This window comes from Myripristis murdjan, chromosome 11 (genome assembly GCF_902150065.1).
Source record: "Myripristis murdjan chromosome 11, fMyrMur1.1, whole genome shotgun sequence".
Classification (NCBI taxonomy): domain Eukaryota; kingdom Metazoa; phylum Chordata; class Actinopteri; order Holocentriformes; family Holocentridae; genus Myripristis; species Myripristis murdjan.
The window spans coordinates 12,451,626-12,468,569 of NC_043990.1; the positions used below are offsets into that span (position 1 = coordinate 12,451,626).

Sequence of the window (16,944 nt, forward strand, 5' to 3'; positions counted from 1 at the left end):
AATCACAAATGTGTCATGCTCGTACCTTGAGGGTTGAGGTCGAAGCTATCGAGGCAGTCAGCAAATTCTTACCAAGGATGAGCCTTTCAGCGCTACATTGGCGTGATGCATCATTGTGCGAGAACATAAGAGTGCACCTAGCGAGCTAAGTACTTCAGTTGAAACATCACCTTGAGCATGCACATAATGCAATGTCAGTGTGGGGTGTTTACAGTGAGTGTCATAGTAACTTAGGAAATATGAGAATAAAAAACACTTTGGTGATTTGACGGTTGCAATGCATAATCCATAGGTTCATTAGTGATGTGCACTGCCATCATGCACCCTGCCAGTGATAATATTTGTCCATTGCTCATGTACAAAACCCAAATGATTGAAGCCTGACTTTAGGCCAGTCTTGTCAATACACCCTGATGCTCATTTATCCAGAAAATGCTGCTGGTAGCCTCCCCAAATTCTAGTCACGTATAGCCATACTGCATTATCTCTATCTCTTTCTCTATGTTTTTTGTTCATGCTTACTCTGTCAGGTGATGAGTTGTCTTTAGCTCACTGCAAAAACTTCCCGAAAGAAATTTAAAGCTAAAACAATTTTTTTGTTTATTTGAAAGCCTGTAGACAAAGATGATTTTCAGAGCTTTTGGGAATTGATTACCTTGTCTCCACTAGCCGGGCTTTAGCTGTGCAATGGCCCGCAGCTCCACTGGTTTTAGACCTGGACCACACTGTTTCACAAGGTGGAAGATCACTGATTCTAAACTGAACATTTCCTATATGAGGGAAAACGTTTTGTGTAGTTTTAACATAGCAAATTTATCTGTTTTATCTGTATTATTGCTTGTTTCATAAAACAAGCAATAATACTTGCTCCTTCACCCTTGCTCTGAAAGTGACGGTTAATTTGAAGTGTGCTGAATGCGCTTGATGATTTCTTATTTTGCTGCTCTTTGGCTGAATGGATCAGTGAATCAGTGGAGATGCACACCAAAGCACACCATGCCGCAGCCAGCCAGACGGGATGAACAGACCTAATGGAGACATGGCATATTATTCGTCTCTCTTGGCCACTGCGTTCTGGTGTCCGTCCTGTGGCGAGGCCCTCTGCAGTACCAACAGACCGGAGAAGGTCAAGGAGATGCCAACCCACCACAATGTTATCTGGGTTTCCCCGAAGATCAACTGGCCCAAGAAAGCCTGCAGAAAAAAAAAAAAGAAAAAAATCAGGGTTTTCCTTTACTCAATATGCTTACTCGAGGACTGCATTGCAGCATGTAATGGTGACTAGTTTATAAATCTGTAAACTATTGCCATCAGTTTGATAATGCCATAACAGGAAAACTCAAGCAAGAAATTGCACTTTGACGAGAACTCCCTTTAGGTATTTCACTGGGACAATGAATTCTGGATATAGCCCAGCCTATTTTCTAAAATGAAGCAGCAGATAGGAAGGTCACTCTTAAATGAACAGACACTCTGCTACACTCTGGTGTGAAGTATTTGGCTTCAGGGCGCTGGAGCTGCTACTTACGGAGGAGACGAAGTTGGAGGCGGTGGTAGTCACAGTGGCTCGGGTGGAGGAAGAGGAGTACCTGAGCGCCTTGGCGAGGAAGGTCCACATCACAGCATTGCAGGTGAAGAGCAGCCCGCCACAGAGCAGCCTCAGAGGGATGTGGAGCTGAGGAAGAATGGCAAACACGTGCATAACAGCTTGTTGTTTTGCTGCCATGTTGTTTTCATACTGGGCTGTTTTTCACACATACCTGAACTGAAATATTAATGCTCAGTTTTAGTGGTGCATCCCTCAACACCCTCGACATTTTAACTTGCACTTTATAACATCACTTCTTTCACTATATCATTCTCCAGGTATTAACATTTTATGACAACTGATAGGCAAGGGGTTAATGTAGCCTTTATATAAGGACATTAAAACGTAACAACCATCTTTTTTTAATTCTTCCTTTTTCATAATTGAGTAATCACTCCATGCTCAGAACACTGTGGCTCTGGCCATGCTGTTCTGGCGCTAATGTAATTTATTGTGATAAAGTGTGATTGCAGACTGCAATGTGATAAATTTTGTCCCTGTAACCTGCTGAGCTGATATTTGTTCATTGTTTCTTTTTTCATGTTTATGATTAGTAGTGTCTTTAATGTAACAAACTTGAGTGCAGTTTGTTCTATTTATTATGTTTATTTCAATTTCTTCTTTTGGCAAAATTTTTAGTTAAGCCCCTAACAACGTTTGCACGTCAGTTCCCCACAGTCCGTCAGGCCTGTGCATTTGCAAATGTGTCACATGAGGACTCGACTGTCTGATGGAAATCCTGCAGGCATTCAAAGAGAACCCTATCCGGTTGATCATGTATGCACAAATGTCCGATGGATTTGGTTTGTGCAGCCCAATCATCAGAGCGCATTCCTCTCTGCCTGACCACATGGAGATTTCAATTAAGTCTGGTGCAGTGAACACACTGGCTGCATACAGGCCTTGCTGTGCACATGAAAAACCCTTGCTTTTAATGACTATTCTGGTTTTGGTCAATCCTAATGATGCATGTACATGTACATTCATTATCCTACATGGGATTAGGAGTCAGAGTTTAGGATTATATAGACCCCAGGTGCTCAAGTAATGAAATTACAACATGAGAGACCAGTTCCGCGTGTCTGAATGTCATTGAAGGCATCTGACCCCTTTCAGATGCAGCAAGACATTGGTCTCTCGTCTCGTGCACAATTGCTCCTCTCGTCAACAAAACAACCGCGCGGATACGAGTTGCACGCTTAACAAAACAACGCGATAGCTCGGCTTGCACGGGGTCGCACGACCTGCAATGTCGTTCTGCACGCGGACGCGGCACGAGAGAGCTGGGCTCCCACAGCACGCTGCGTCTGATGATGCTGATGGTGCTGATGCTGCGAGCTGGAGTCAGGCAGGGAGAGCCGGGGGAGCCCAACTTCCCGCCAAGGCTCCTGAGAAATCACCCCGCCTGCAGGATCGGTGGCACTGCATTATGCAGAGCCAGCCCAATCCCCGTTGTTTTAATAATTCAAGCAACTTAAAGTGCGGCTATGCCTCACCCAGTCACAGGCGGTAGTTTCGTCAGCTTGTCTAAATTTCCGCTGCTCTCCCCACGTCCGGAGTCCGGTTTCACAAACCCCCTTCAGGTAGTCGGCTCCGAGGGACAGCTTGGCCGACGACGACGCCACGGCGCCCAGGAAACCCGCCAGCAGTGCATAGAAAACTCCGGGAAACATGATGATGACAGCCGAGGCACATAATTTTCTAATCCATCATTACATTTCTGCCACCACTGGTCCGGATTGAGCTGCCTGTGTGTCACGGAGCAGCACGCGTTGCTGCACTTCCCACCTACAGCCGTCCGGTGGCAGTCACACCAACCCAAACACATGGGCTCATCTGAAGCAGTGCAGTGGTTGGACTAAAATACCCGCGTGGCATTGTGGGAATTGTAGTTCTAATTTGTGGGAGAACTATGCATGAAAGATGATGACTCGGAAATGCATGAGCCACAATGAGTGTCTCCCAAAATGCTGTAACCATCCATTTAATGTGTGATATAATAAATGATTAATTGAAAGTGGAGTAAGATAAGCAGAGTTTGATCATAAAAAATATGCAGTGGGCTGTCAGTTGACCAGATTACTGATTGTTCAGCCCGCCTCCCCTTGTGTTTTATTAATACAGGCTGAAGCAGAGGACAATCAATGCTAATGTAATGTCCTTGAGTGGGGCAGAGCGCCGGCCACAGTACGTCAGGTGAGGCTAAATGTGATTCAACTTGATCCAGACTGCTTGAAACCCAAGGACGGGCCTCTGTTCCCTTCAGCATGCTGATGAGCTGCATTATAAAGGCTCATTACACTAAAACACACAGGGTAATAAGTGGAATGGATGGAGGGAGTGTGTGGGTCGAGGATGAATGGGACACACACACACTAACAGAGAGACACTCAGTGCCCTCATATCTGTGCCCTTTAGAATGATTGGGCTGTCAGAAAAGTGGAACTGGAACAAGACTAAATTATTCTCCTAATTGCGAGTAGAAAGGGGAGCTATCATCGTGGATGTATGGGTCTGTAATAACTGAATTAATCAGAGCGTTGTACTAAGAGACATCTACCTCGTCATTAGGCTTTCTTAGCTAAACATTTGGCAATAGATGATGAGAGGATGGGGGAGAAATAGATGCAGCAGATTCCAGTGGCACTGGTGTTGAAAACACAATTAAAACAAATTATGTTTCTATCTTAAAAATCAATTTAGTCTGCAAAATTTATCTTAAGTATGTTTAACCAACCATAAATTTATATAGATGTCAAATGATGAACCGCAACTGATGACATTTTCCCCAACAAAGGATGTATGGCACCATGGAAATAAGCTTTCCATTTTCTCCGACCGAAACCCAGGTTTGCTCTCTGGCCAGTAGATGTCTCTAATGTTCTTTCAAGAAACAGCACATCCACCATAACTCCACATCAAACCCTAATAGTCCTCCTCAGGGTGTAAATCATTGACTTCATCACAACTGACCTGTGACACAACCTGTATAATTTCTTTGTAAAATATGATCATGGTCATTAAAAAGTCAGTTTGAATTATTAGCCAACAGCCTCTTATCACCCATTATTATCTTGAGGAATCATTGAGAGCAGGGCCTCATTTTCAGTGATGTCGACAGTGCAATTAAAAACAGAATATAAATAAATAAATAAATGGTGCTTTTTTTTGACAGCTCAATACCACAAATCAAGATTACCTCTCCATCTTGACAGCTGGGAGAGATAAAACCTAAATTTGTCTATAAAGAAGTCCTCATAAGATTACTGGTTCTCATACATCTATAACTTACAGTGTGTTTAATGAACAGCTTTCACTCAAACAGCATTTTACCCCTTGAACTTGCCTGTCCCCTTAAATTTCTCCTGATGTAACATGTTAATTAGATTTTTTTTTTTTTTTTTTATCAGCTGGTTGCAAAGATTCATTAAAACTATGTCACACTTAAACTATATGGACAAAAAAATTGGGACACACATCTAAATCATTGAATTCAGGTGTTGCATTCAGTCCGATTGCCACACAGGTATATAAGAACAAGCAGCTAGCCAAGCAGCCTGCCTTTACAAACATTTGTGAAAGCTTGCCAAAACATTTGGACAATTCTCTGCTTCCAACTTTGTGCTAACGCTTTGGGGAAAGCCCTTTTCTGTTCCAGCATGACTGAGCCCCGGTGCACAAAGCAACCTTCATAAAGACATGGTTGGGTGAGTCTGGTGTGGAAGAACTTGACTGGCCCTCACAGAGCACCCAACACCTTTGGGATGAACCAGGCTCTCACATCCAACATCAATGTCTGACCTCAGAAATGCTCCTCTGGATGAATGCCTTCATAATTCCCACAGACACGCTCCAAAATCTTGTAGAAGGCCTTACCAGAAGAGTAGGAGCTGTTATGCTGCAAAGGGGGACCAACTCCACACTTTTGTCCGTATAGTGTATATTAAGTGAAGTAACCCAACATGCCATTTTTTCTTGGCTGCACCATTACATCAAAACAGAATATATCTACATGTCTTATGCATAATTTTATACACATTTCCAATATAATTCAGGAGGACATATTTGATATCTATCCAGAATTTAAAGGAAAGTTCTGTGGGTTTGAACAAAGGTCAGTCATACAGCATACATTTGTAATGCCAAACCCACCACATGGCCAACACGCACATATGTGAAGGCATTTGAGAGTAGCGGGCAATGCAAGTGCACTCCACAAGAAAAGAAAATGAAAAAAAAAAAAAAAAAAGAGGCCGAGAGTTGAGGTAGATCAGAGATTTTTTCAGAGCTCTGAAACAAGCTCTGGAGGACTGACCATCTTCAGCTGGTCACATTATTAGGCAGTCATCTTTCTGAAGTGTCCCCTTTACAGGAGAAGCCTGAAATCAAGCAGTGCCATTAGCTGTTATCTTCTCATTTGGAGACTCCAGCCAGAGGGGCCTTTGACAAACAGAAGTGTCAAGCTGGAGCGCTAATTGGGGTCTTTCTCCTCCGGTTCAGCTGAGTAATAATTGAGCCTACCAGGTGCTAGAGACAATTTTTCCTGAAGGCCTGTCATATCTTTCCTATGTCTTTGTCCATGTCTTGTGTTTGCAGTCCCATACTCATCCTCTAAGGAGATTTAATGGAAGGACTCTCCTCGGAGTGAAGGGCTCATTAGTATAAAGACTTGGCACCATGACCTTTACTTTAGCCATCAGCTGCTCACAGACAATTAGATTTTGATGAAATATTCAGTCACAAATAAGTCTTGTGCAACTGACCTTGTTGCCACACTATTGCACCTCTCCCTCTCTGTTTTACTTCTGCATAAATTTCTGTGAGACTCCATAAACCCGCTCACCTATTAGGCCTCTGTTTCCCACATGGGTTACAGAAGAAAGAAATAAAACCTATTGGAACTAGAGGAGTTCAGTCTGCTGCTGAAAGACACTTGATGGGATCAAAGCTTTGACCTTTTGGATTTAAGATGGTCTTTGTCACAACTACGCCTCCATGACACTCTTTTTACCACCCATGCCAGGCCACCAGATAAAGGCAATGCCAAACTGGAGTCTCAATAAATGATGAACCTTATCATCCCAAGTCTTTATCTAACCAAACAGATTGCCATGAGAAGATTTAGTGATGAATATGTAAATCATGTGGGTGGCTGGGGGTTTATGGTCACATGGACATGCACTAGCTAAGTGCTTTTGTGTTGATTTACAGGTCATAAATACACATCCTCCCTCTTTTGGAGATGTAGAGGTTCTCTGTCCTTGAGAGTGATGATTTACCACTGAGGGTTCCTGACTCACAAGGAGTCAGAGTATGAATTGTATAGTATCCGTGTCCAGCCCTCCTACACTGCAAACACTTCAGTCTCATTTATTCAAGTAGTCTCATATACGCCTATTTGTCTTCAAACGAGTGAAAAAATCTGCCTGTGGGATGAGATAATCCCATTCATTTCCAATGCAGTTTCAGATTTTTCATAAAATATAGCAGATCAGCCCACTAGTATCAATGAAATGACATTTGACATTATTAAGACTGAATATCAGAAAAAGTGACTTGTTAAATTGGAATTTGATGCATAGATAGAGGCAGCGAGTAGACATAAATTCAAATATTCACCCATAGGTGCATACACTTAAACTACAATATTCCTATCTCCTTCTTTAGGCTTGTTTCTCTCTGTTTCTGTTACACACAAGTACACACACACACACACACACACACATGCTGCTAACCTTGTCAGCATACAGGGTCAATAGCCCCTCCAGTCCATTAAGTACTTATTGGTGAGGGTGCAGGTCTTTGTGAATAATGCAGGCTGTTGTGCATCCACAAGCTTTTGGCAGATCAGGCATCAGCATTTGTCATATACGCTGTGTGAAATGCCTCAGAAATGAAACAACTGAAACACAGTTATGCCTCATTTGACCTTGAGATTTCAATTTTGGGCGTGCATTCCAGTCGAACTACGATAACACCCGCCAAAGAAAGTTAAGCTCATTTCACACGTCAAATAAGCTCCTTTCGTGAGGTTGAGAGGCATTTTAAGCAGCCCTCTTGGCCAGCCTCGGAGCAGATATAATGTTCTCAAAAGAAACAAACTCTAGATAATCTCTGTTTCTGTGGTTGCCAAGAACAATTAGGTAAAATGCTAATCTGATCTACCTGTTTTTTTTTCTATAAACGCAGAGTCACTGAAATAGAGCTACAAGCCAAAGTTGGCCATGTCTCTTGGTGCAGTTTTATTGGGTTCTGAGATCTCAATCTGTTGAGAGAGAGAGATTTTATATATATATATATATATATATATATATATATGTGTGTGTGTGTGTGTGTGTGTATATGGGTGGGTGGGTGGGTGGGTGTGTATGTGTGTGTGTGTGTGTGTGTTTGCACATAAAGTGATAGACATTGATTGTTTTTTTCCCAGACAGGGCTCCAGTCTGCCAGATATCTTGCAGGGACAAGGACGTACAACCTCACACTGATAAGATGTGTGATGAAATACGACCATCATTATTGGACAGCTTGTTCCAAAATGAATCCCGCTACTGAGACTTTTTCCTGTAACCTTTCAAGATGTGCAGTGACTAAGCAATGAACATTTTGTTCTAACATGTGTCAAGGAACAAAAACCACAGAGTGCTGCGTTGTGCCAATCGCCACAAAGTCACCTTTCAGATGCCAGTATCAGTTATAAAGGTATGAATTCTTACTACGCCGTGAAAATTGAAGGCATTAGAAAGAAGCGATAGCAGCGGTGCCTGATAGAGGACGTCCTCCCACTGCTTTATCTCTAAAGCTGAGTCTTGAGGTTTTGCTTTGCTGAGACTTGCGATCAATCACCAATTATTTCCTGAAAGGCCGTCACAGTTTTAAATGCCAAATCTGCTGGACAGACTTTCATCTGGTAAAAGTTTTGTATTCTTCAAGCCTAGTGCTCTTAGCAAACTTACTCCTATTACTCTATGAATATAAGAATGACTTGATCCAGGTCCAGATGCATATTGCTTACATGATAGAAGATATGAACGCTTTACATAAATGTAGTGAACACAGGAATGCAAGTTGGGATTCTTTCAGAAACATTATGTGGTTTAGTCTTAACATTCTACCTATGTGTGTAAAAGCACACACATGCACACACATGCACACACACAAACACAATGAGCTCACCTCAAGGTATAATGGTGCCACAGTGACATTGAAGAGAGCTAAAAAGCCAGGTTCTCCTTGGAACTAGGATCATTAACTTGGACAGTTTGGGGATTTTCTGCCAGATACAACAAACTGGACACTGTCTGGAACAGACTGGAGCGACCTGACATTCCCCCTAAAACCTCACATGAACCAGTGAACTCATCCACTCATGCATACAAGCACATGCTTGTTTTCTGAGTTCATTCATTTCAGTACAGTTGGAACATTCATATAAAGTTGCATCATGCTAAAATCCTACATTACTTTGGAGTTCTACAGGAAAGAAGAAGCAAGGGTGGGGCTTCTCTCTCTCTCTCTCTCTCTCTCTCTCTCTCTCTCTCTCTCTCTCTCTCTCTCTCTCTCTCTCACTCTCTCTCTTTCTCTGTGCAATTATTTTCATGAACAATGAACTAACTAGACTTGTCAACATTTAGGTTTTACAGTAAAGCATTGCTGTCCTGTAGACACATTGCCACCTAGTGACCGTTTTTGGTAACAAGTTTCTGAGACTGAGCAAAGACTGTTTTCAAGACTTTTTAAAGACTTTTTGTGTTAGACACACACACACACACACACACACACACACACACACCAGCTGTGTGTTGCCTCTCTGGCCTCTGCTAGTCTGAGCCTGTCCAGTGTTGGATTCATCCTCCAAATTGAACATCTCATCCAACTGCTTTCACTTCCCCTCTGGCTGGCTGTCACGATGGCAACCATGGAAAAGAGCTCTCCTAAATTGCTCCCTATTTCAGTTGGCTTTAGTTGCCTCTCATTGTGTTTGAATTAATTTCTGATTTGACTGACCTCCAAATTATTTTATTAATTCGTCCATGCTGTCCATAATAACTTTTTAATGTAATGCTCATTCACTCTTTCATTCCTTCATTTACTTTCCCATTCATGTAGTCATTCATGCATAATTTCTTTCAATACTTGTTTTAATTGTATATATGTATACATGCTTCTTTATTCCATTAGTTTGATCAATAAATATTCCCATCTAGAGATAGCTGTTGTTCATATTTTCTTCATTTGAGAGGTGATGTGGGCTAGTTACTATCTTCATGTATGTATTGTATATCAAATTATTTCTTTCTCTCCAGCATGTACAGATGATATTAAGCCTCTTCCCATGCATCTGAATAACCTGAACACATTAAGCTGATGTATAGGCACTAAAGCTTGAATTTCCCCAAAACAAAGTGGTACTGCAGCATCACCGGACATCTGCTGGGATAAAGATTTGATTTGACACACTGGGTGTAATTTTCATAAGTAAAAAATACAACATTAGGGAATGCAAAACAAGCCCTCTAAGAGCTTGACAGCTGCCAGCCTCCAGTGGAAACTAAATTCATCATAACTAGTCATTTGTTATGATGGAAGATTGATGGTAGCATCTTTGTACACACAAAACTGCAGCGCTTTCACTGTAAGCCAACAGGGATGAGGATGATCTCACTGCCATGCTTTGAGCAACCCAGCCCCATCAATAGAGACATAATATGCCCTACGATAAAAAAGTGAACTCTATTCTTGATGCAATTCTTCTGCTATCGAGACTGATACACATGACACCAAACAAAGATATGGGCTAGAAATATTGTCATTGTCAAGTGAAATCCTCTTAAATTGAATTGTGGTGATACTCAGATTTTGGCTTAGATCGAGAGATTGCGTGGCCCTCTATGGTTGTGAAATTTCTACAACCCTTGGACTTAACAAATCATTTTGATGAACTGAAAAGTGTAGGTAAAAGTGTTCAAGGTAAAACCATGGCTGCTATTCTTAGTCCCTGAAAAGTCATCATTTTAGAGATACAGTTTTTTTTTCATCAGATCATGGGAATGTGTAAAGTGGTTTCTGACGGGGCGGCACCTCAGGCGGCCACAGCTGCCATAAATCTGAACTGGTTGACAGAACTGTAATGGAATAAATTGATGTAATGTCAGTGTGGGTGGGGTGATGCCTGCAAGAGAATAGACACATGCAGTATCAAATCATGGCTCTGCACGTGTTTATTTATGTTTTACAGCGCTGAGGTAATAACACTCATGTTGAGCTGTGCCTGTGGTTGCTGCCTCTTGCAAGTGTTCATTTGGTTCTGATAGAGTGACAGTGGCTGCGGTTTGTTTAAAGTTGTTTAAGTTGTTTAAACCTTTTCAGCTCTGCCAGCTCCATTGGTGGGTCTGTGGATTAAAGATGCATGCTTTAACAGGAGTTCCTGTTAAATGCTAGTGGAGGTTTCCAAAAGGTTTGCAAATATACCATATGTCCTGCAGAGCTGCAAAGAAATGTGTATAAAATTATGCATAGGACATACAGATATAATGGTGCACCTATAAAACAATGGCATCTTGGTTTGAAATTTTTACTCAATATAAATGTGATGTAGGTTAAATGAAGCCTTGCAACGAGCAGATACAGAAAATATATATGACTTTGTTGTACATTGTAGAAAAATACTTTTTTTTTTTTTTACTTAGAAGCTACTTCAGGGAAAATTGAAGGGAAAATTACGGTTCAAGGCGTTAAACTGCCTATGATGGGATGATAGAGATGATGAAGCAGTAGAAGCAGATGAGGAAGAGGAGGAGCAGAGTGACACTGATCACAATGTTGGACATTTTGATTATGACACTGCAGCAGGAACCAGTTGCCTCATTAAACTGGCCATTGCATGTAACTGTTTAGTCTATATCTCTAGGCTTTATACCTGTTAAAATTAATGTATTGCCAAAGGCTGCAGAGTATAACCAGCATAACCTGTCATACAGATAATGCAGTTGACCTGAGTTTGACTTTCTGCAAAAGCTTTTAACAAACCATTGACTCTCTCATACTAAGGGATTTTCCTCCTCTCTTTTATTGATCCCTGCTTTGTGGCTGCTTCAACTGACGAGCAGCAGGAATTCATCCCGTGCTGTGGTAAGTGTCCTGCGGAGATTCATGTGTTCGATGGCTCAGCACAAGCCCAGTCCCTTCTTAACAACCTGCAGTGCTTCTCAGTCTGCTCTCCATCACTGTATCCCTTTCATCTTGGTTGTCATGGTTTTGTTTGTGTGCGTGTGAATGTGGTGTGTTTTGATAACAACTATGCCAATACCAATGGTGAATCTCTAGTATAAATATAGATAATGCACATCATTACCTTGCGCATCAAATAACCAGGGAAAGTAACATGGTGCTGCTGTCTGTGTCAATATTATTACACTTTTTTTTTTTTATTGTATATGAATTCTGGCATTAAGTAGAGTACCACGTTTCAGGGTAAATGGAATATCTACACGAATATTTTATTTTAATTGGTGTTCCTTCTGCCTTTGAATAACAAGCTTGTAGAGGTTAGGTCTTCTTCTGCAGGTCTACATGTGGCCTTTAAGAGGAAAGTAAAACTGCACCAAGTCAAAATTCCTTTACACCCCAAATTAGTTTCATTCCTTGGCTTTGCTGGACCAGAAAATAAGATTAATTTCCCACGCTGGAGAGGAAAAGATTATAAGATTTTTTTTTTCCTGTGCTTCCCTCCTTTCAGAAGAAAATACCCCAAGTAGTTAAGCGGCCCTTACACCGAATAACTTTTAATTAATCCAGCTCTGTATGAGGCAATGCTGGAAAGTACACAGAGATATGATGTGGGACATGTGAAACTCTCACCTGCATCCAAAGTAGAAGTCTACAAAGCTAATCCAGTTAGCAAAATGTTAATTTAAATTGAGTATTGGCCTATTGTTGCATCAACCCAGATAAAAAAAAAAATCCTATAAAATTCTCATACTATTTCAGTGGAACCTTATACTGTGTCTGTGGTATTCAGTAATGAGTTTATGATTACCTTATGTTGCATGGCATTGTTTCATCTCCTCTACTATCACTATAATGCTCCTTTAATATCTTCACATTCTTCCTCTTGGGACTCTTTGTGTGTAAATAGTCAGTTATGAATTTAAACATTGTATTTTATGGTATTTTTCTGCCCTGTTGTGTAATGCTGTCCTATCATGTGACCATGGGGGGTTTGTATGGCGGTCAATAGTGAACTTAGACTGACCCTCACATATCCTGCCCCATGGTAGTTTTTCTCTCCTGAGGCTACCATAATATTTCTATAGGGACTTGCATGTCAGTGGTTTTCAGCAGTGAATTTATTGTTATATCTCTCATGGTGTCACTATAATATTCGTTTATTGTTCATAGAATGACAACATGGGAACTTTTAGTGAGTTTACGGTGACATTAATGCATGTTTTGGTAGGCTGTTGTTTTATCTCCTATCTTCACAATGTTCTTGTGATAACCCTAGGATATATTATACAGGAACTTATACTGTCCCCTTGTGCCCAATAGCAACTTAATGCTTTCCTTTATTTTACAGTATGGAGTTGTTTTATCTCCTAATTTCCCTAAAATGTTAAATATTGCCAGGGGCTTGAAAATAATTGTGTATGGCTCTCTCTAGTGAGCTTAGATTAATATTTTTGTACTTAATTGATTCTTTTTTTCATCTCACTATTTCGATATAGCATTCTGTAGCGTGCTGTGATGTTTACATTTAAAATTGCACAAATGTAAATAAACCGAACTTATCTGTGACATATTGGAGATACTTTTTTTTTTTTTTTTTAAATATATATCCACCGCACACATGTACAGCCCAAACTGATAAGCCGATTTGGCGCTGTTGGCTGTATTTCCAGTTTTTTATCCCCACTTCTTTTTGGGATTGTGATGATGTGTAATAAGATTGCATTGTAATATCCGGGGGCTGGTCCAGAGTGGAGGGGGAGTGTCTGCGCTCTGCTGTTCCCTTCCCAACAGGAAAACGCTGGACGAGAGGCACCGTGCCACACAACCAACCACCGCAGTGGAAGGCGCAAGTCCTTGAGAGAGACACGGAGGACTATGTCCGCTCTCTCCCGCACCGAGGGACGCTTGAATCATCGGCGAAACATGCACACCGCACATCCGATGCCTCTGGTTTAGCTCGGGAGACCCTCGGCGCCCTGTTTACCACTTATGCTCTGGTGAAATCTTCCCTACTGCTGTTGCTGCTGCTGGTCCATCCCTGTCCCCTCCTCCTCCTCCTCCTCCTCCTCCTTTCCCCCCTCCCTCTCCCTCCTCCTCTCCGCCGTCCCGTCGCCAGGATGGACAAGGCGCTCTGCAGTCCTCATCCCGGGACGCACAAACCCAACTCCGGCCCGCTCGCCTCCTCGGACCGGGGAAACTCCGTTAGAAAGATCGGGAGGACCGGGTCGCACAGCCCCGGCTCAGGCTCCCTGGGTGGCCCGGCTGGAGCGACAGGCAGCCGGGGAGCTCTGCTGGGGAACAGCATGAATTTGCAGCAAGCGCACAGACGACAGCTGGAAGGAGTGCTGAGCAAATACACCAACCTGATTCAAGGCTGGCAGAACAGGTAGGCAACGCACATGGAGAGGGGGGTGGGGGGGATAGTGCACTGTGTATTAGCCACCGGATCCCGTGTCCGATGGCTTCGTGTTGTTATTTGCCCCGTCCACGTTGCACTTCTGCCCAACACGTCACTGTGAGGAGGAGGAGGGGGGGGGAGCGGGGAGGTCAGGGGGTGCAAATTCAAACTGTGCATACACGCTGTGCAGGGTTGCAGGCCTGCCACTGCCACTAAACAGAAAGGTAGGAGAACAGTGTCCTGCAGCAGGATATTCTTATAAGACAAGAAAGAGTCAAATTTCTAGAACAGCTCTGATGCATTCTCGCCCCCACTTACCCCATAACTCATCCTATCCTCATGTAACTTGCATCAGTTTGATGCTACTTACTATGAATTTAGGTCAGGAAAAAACTGTGGCAGCCTAAAGCAGTGGTGGAAGTCTAGTCCACCAATAAAAACATCCATTGACTGAGTCTATGTGTGTTTACACTCCAAATCCTTATCTGCTACAGCGCCTGCAACAAGGCTGATACAAAGGGTTTTGGTTGCTTATTGCTCCTTGTTTTGATAACATGCCTCGTCTTGGGATACTAGGATATTTTGCTGCAGCCACTCTTGTAATGAAGCACAGAATATCTCAGAGGCAACTGTTCACAGCAGTGCGTTATTGTGCAGCTCTAGTTCATGAAGCATTTATGGGTCTAAAATCGTCAGTAGGCTCATCCCACCACAGAGCACGAAGAGACTAGTGAGGTTTTATGCAGAGCTGCCAAGGTGATAAAAATGATTCAGGTCTACACCTGTTGTTTTGTCAAACTTTCTCGAGGTGATTTGACGGTTCTCTGTGTCTTTTAAGAGGAGTGGAAAGCCTGTTGTTGCTAAGTTTCATGTCAGCTCAACAAAATAATATGCACAGTAACCATGAATTATATAGGTGCTGTGTCTTGGAGGCTCTGTGTGACGGTAATGGTTTCAGTTTTTAACACACACAGACACACACACAGCAGTTTGAATGGTGAAAACCAACTGGCTGTCCTGTCGTGGTTATAACATTACTGCAGTGAGGAGGACAGCCCAGCCTCAGCAGCATACTGGAAGAGACTGTTAGTGTATGATCTGGGCCAGAGGCCAGTGCATGTGAGAGAGAGGGCTGTGTGTGTGTGTGTGTATGTGTATGTGTGTATGTGTGTCTGTGTGTGTGTGGGGTGGCTGATACAAAGGGAGAAAGAATGACTGCTTGCTGCTCTCCTATTAAGCTGCTAGGCTGAAGATGCAGGTTAATGCATACACTCAACACACACTCACAGAATACCTGAAATTGAGGATGATGTAGAAGTTTTTTGGAAAAAAAGAAGCAAAAAGATACAGATAGTCATTTCATATATGTTTGATATCAATACTAAGACAATAGTAAAGATGTATTGGGGCTGGGATATGTATTGTTAAATCTGTATTGTGATATGACACAAGATACTCTGTGATTCTGGATATTGTAATGCAGCATGACTGTTGTCTTTACCTGGTTTTAAAGGTGGCATTGCTTACAGTAAAGGGATGCAACTTTCTCAACCTTTTAGACCGTTGTAGCTGTTTTGTTGTTTGACTCTACCTTCTTGGTCATCACATTTACATTACTGGTGACTGTTTTTTCAAAAGTGTTGTGTGTAAATGTATCATATGGAAAGAATCAATAGTCACCTTTACACTGTCATTGCAGCAGCAATATCAAGGTATTTGATGAAAGATATTGTGATATTTGATTTATGTCCACATCACCTGGCTCTAGATCAAATATGTATCACAATACAGCTTATATGCGCAAAATGGCCTTAAATATGTAGACTTTTGTACCCCTAATTATATAACCAAGGCCTAGACAAACACACTTAATTCAGAGACACCGCACATTTTGCAGATAAACATCCAAATTTCAAGTCAGTCATGCGAGTGCCTCTGTTGCTGCAGTGCTAAATGCAGCAACATCTCATTCAAGCTCATTCAAATCAGCTTACCTTGTAGCTTAAAGTCTGCAGTTAAACATTTTCAATTTGGAGGTTAGACAAAAAAATAAAATAATCCAAGTAATCCACCAAGACTCTTGTGAGAGTGAAATGCAGTCCTCACTTCCATCCCAGAAACACTTTTTTGAAATCTATTCTTTTTCGGAATATATTTTATATGAAAAAGAAGGATGTACCCGACTTTGAGCTCTCAACACCCTCTAGTGGTCAAATATCTCTTACTGCAGCTTTAAATAAACATTCACTGCATTGCATTGACTACCTCATTTAGTCAGAGTTTTGGAATAAAATTAGCTCATTATCATTTTAGACTACAGAATTGTGTATCACAGTATCGCCATATCATCACAGCATGATTCAACTGAAAGACGATAAATGATAATATTGAATTATTGATGTGTGTAGGGTGTTATGAACAGGAGCAGACTGTCCTGGTAGCTCTGAGCTGTTATCAGGAAGGATATAAAGAGATCAGTTTGTTCTTTGAGGTCGATGGTACCCGTCCTGTTTCAATTTCAGTGTGCTTAAAGGCGACTGTCTGGCTTTCAAGGAGAGATTCCTTCTGGTTCACTGACCTGGGCTGCTGCCATGGCCTGAAGCCCAAATAGCCTAAATGTGTATATAGAGATAGGTACAGTGAGCACTGACAAAAAAAATCAACATCAAACCAGAAAGCCTTTGTAATCTACAGTCAGTCCTTGTCGGATAAATCCTCTCATGAACTC

At 41.9% G+C, this 16,944-nt stretch overlaps 2 protein-coding genes across 2 annotated transcripts in view; one reads left to right on the forward strand and one right to left on the reverse strand.

The window, feature by feature from the left end:
- Positions 1–575: 575 nt before the first annotated feature.
- tmem42b (transmembrane protein 42b) lies at positions 576–3,356 on the reverse strand. The gene is made up of 3 exons (XM_030063526.1): positions 3,085–3,356; positions 1,529–1,675; positions 576–1,194 (listed from the first exon to the last, which is right to left on the reverse strand). Exons 1-3 carry the CDS (start codon positions 3,259–3,261, stop codon positions 1,048–1,050), a joined length of 471 nt encoding a protein of 156 aa, XP_029919386.1. The 5' UTR covers positions 3,262–3,356; the 3' UTR covers positions 576–1,047.
- Positions 3,357–13,578: 10,222 nt separating this feature from the next.
- osbpl10a (oxysterol binding protein-like 10a) overlaps positions 13,579–16,944 on the forward strand; it is a 64,943-nt gene continuing 61,577 nt past the window's right edge. Inside the window, exon 1 of the mRNA XM_030064512.1 lies at positions 13,579–14,204. Coding sequence (XP_029920372.1) covers positions 13,936–14,204 — 269 coding nt within the window. The 5' untranslated portion in view covers positions 13,579–13,935. The remainder of the gene's footprint in view (positions 14,205–16,944) is intronic.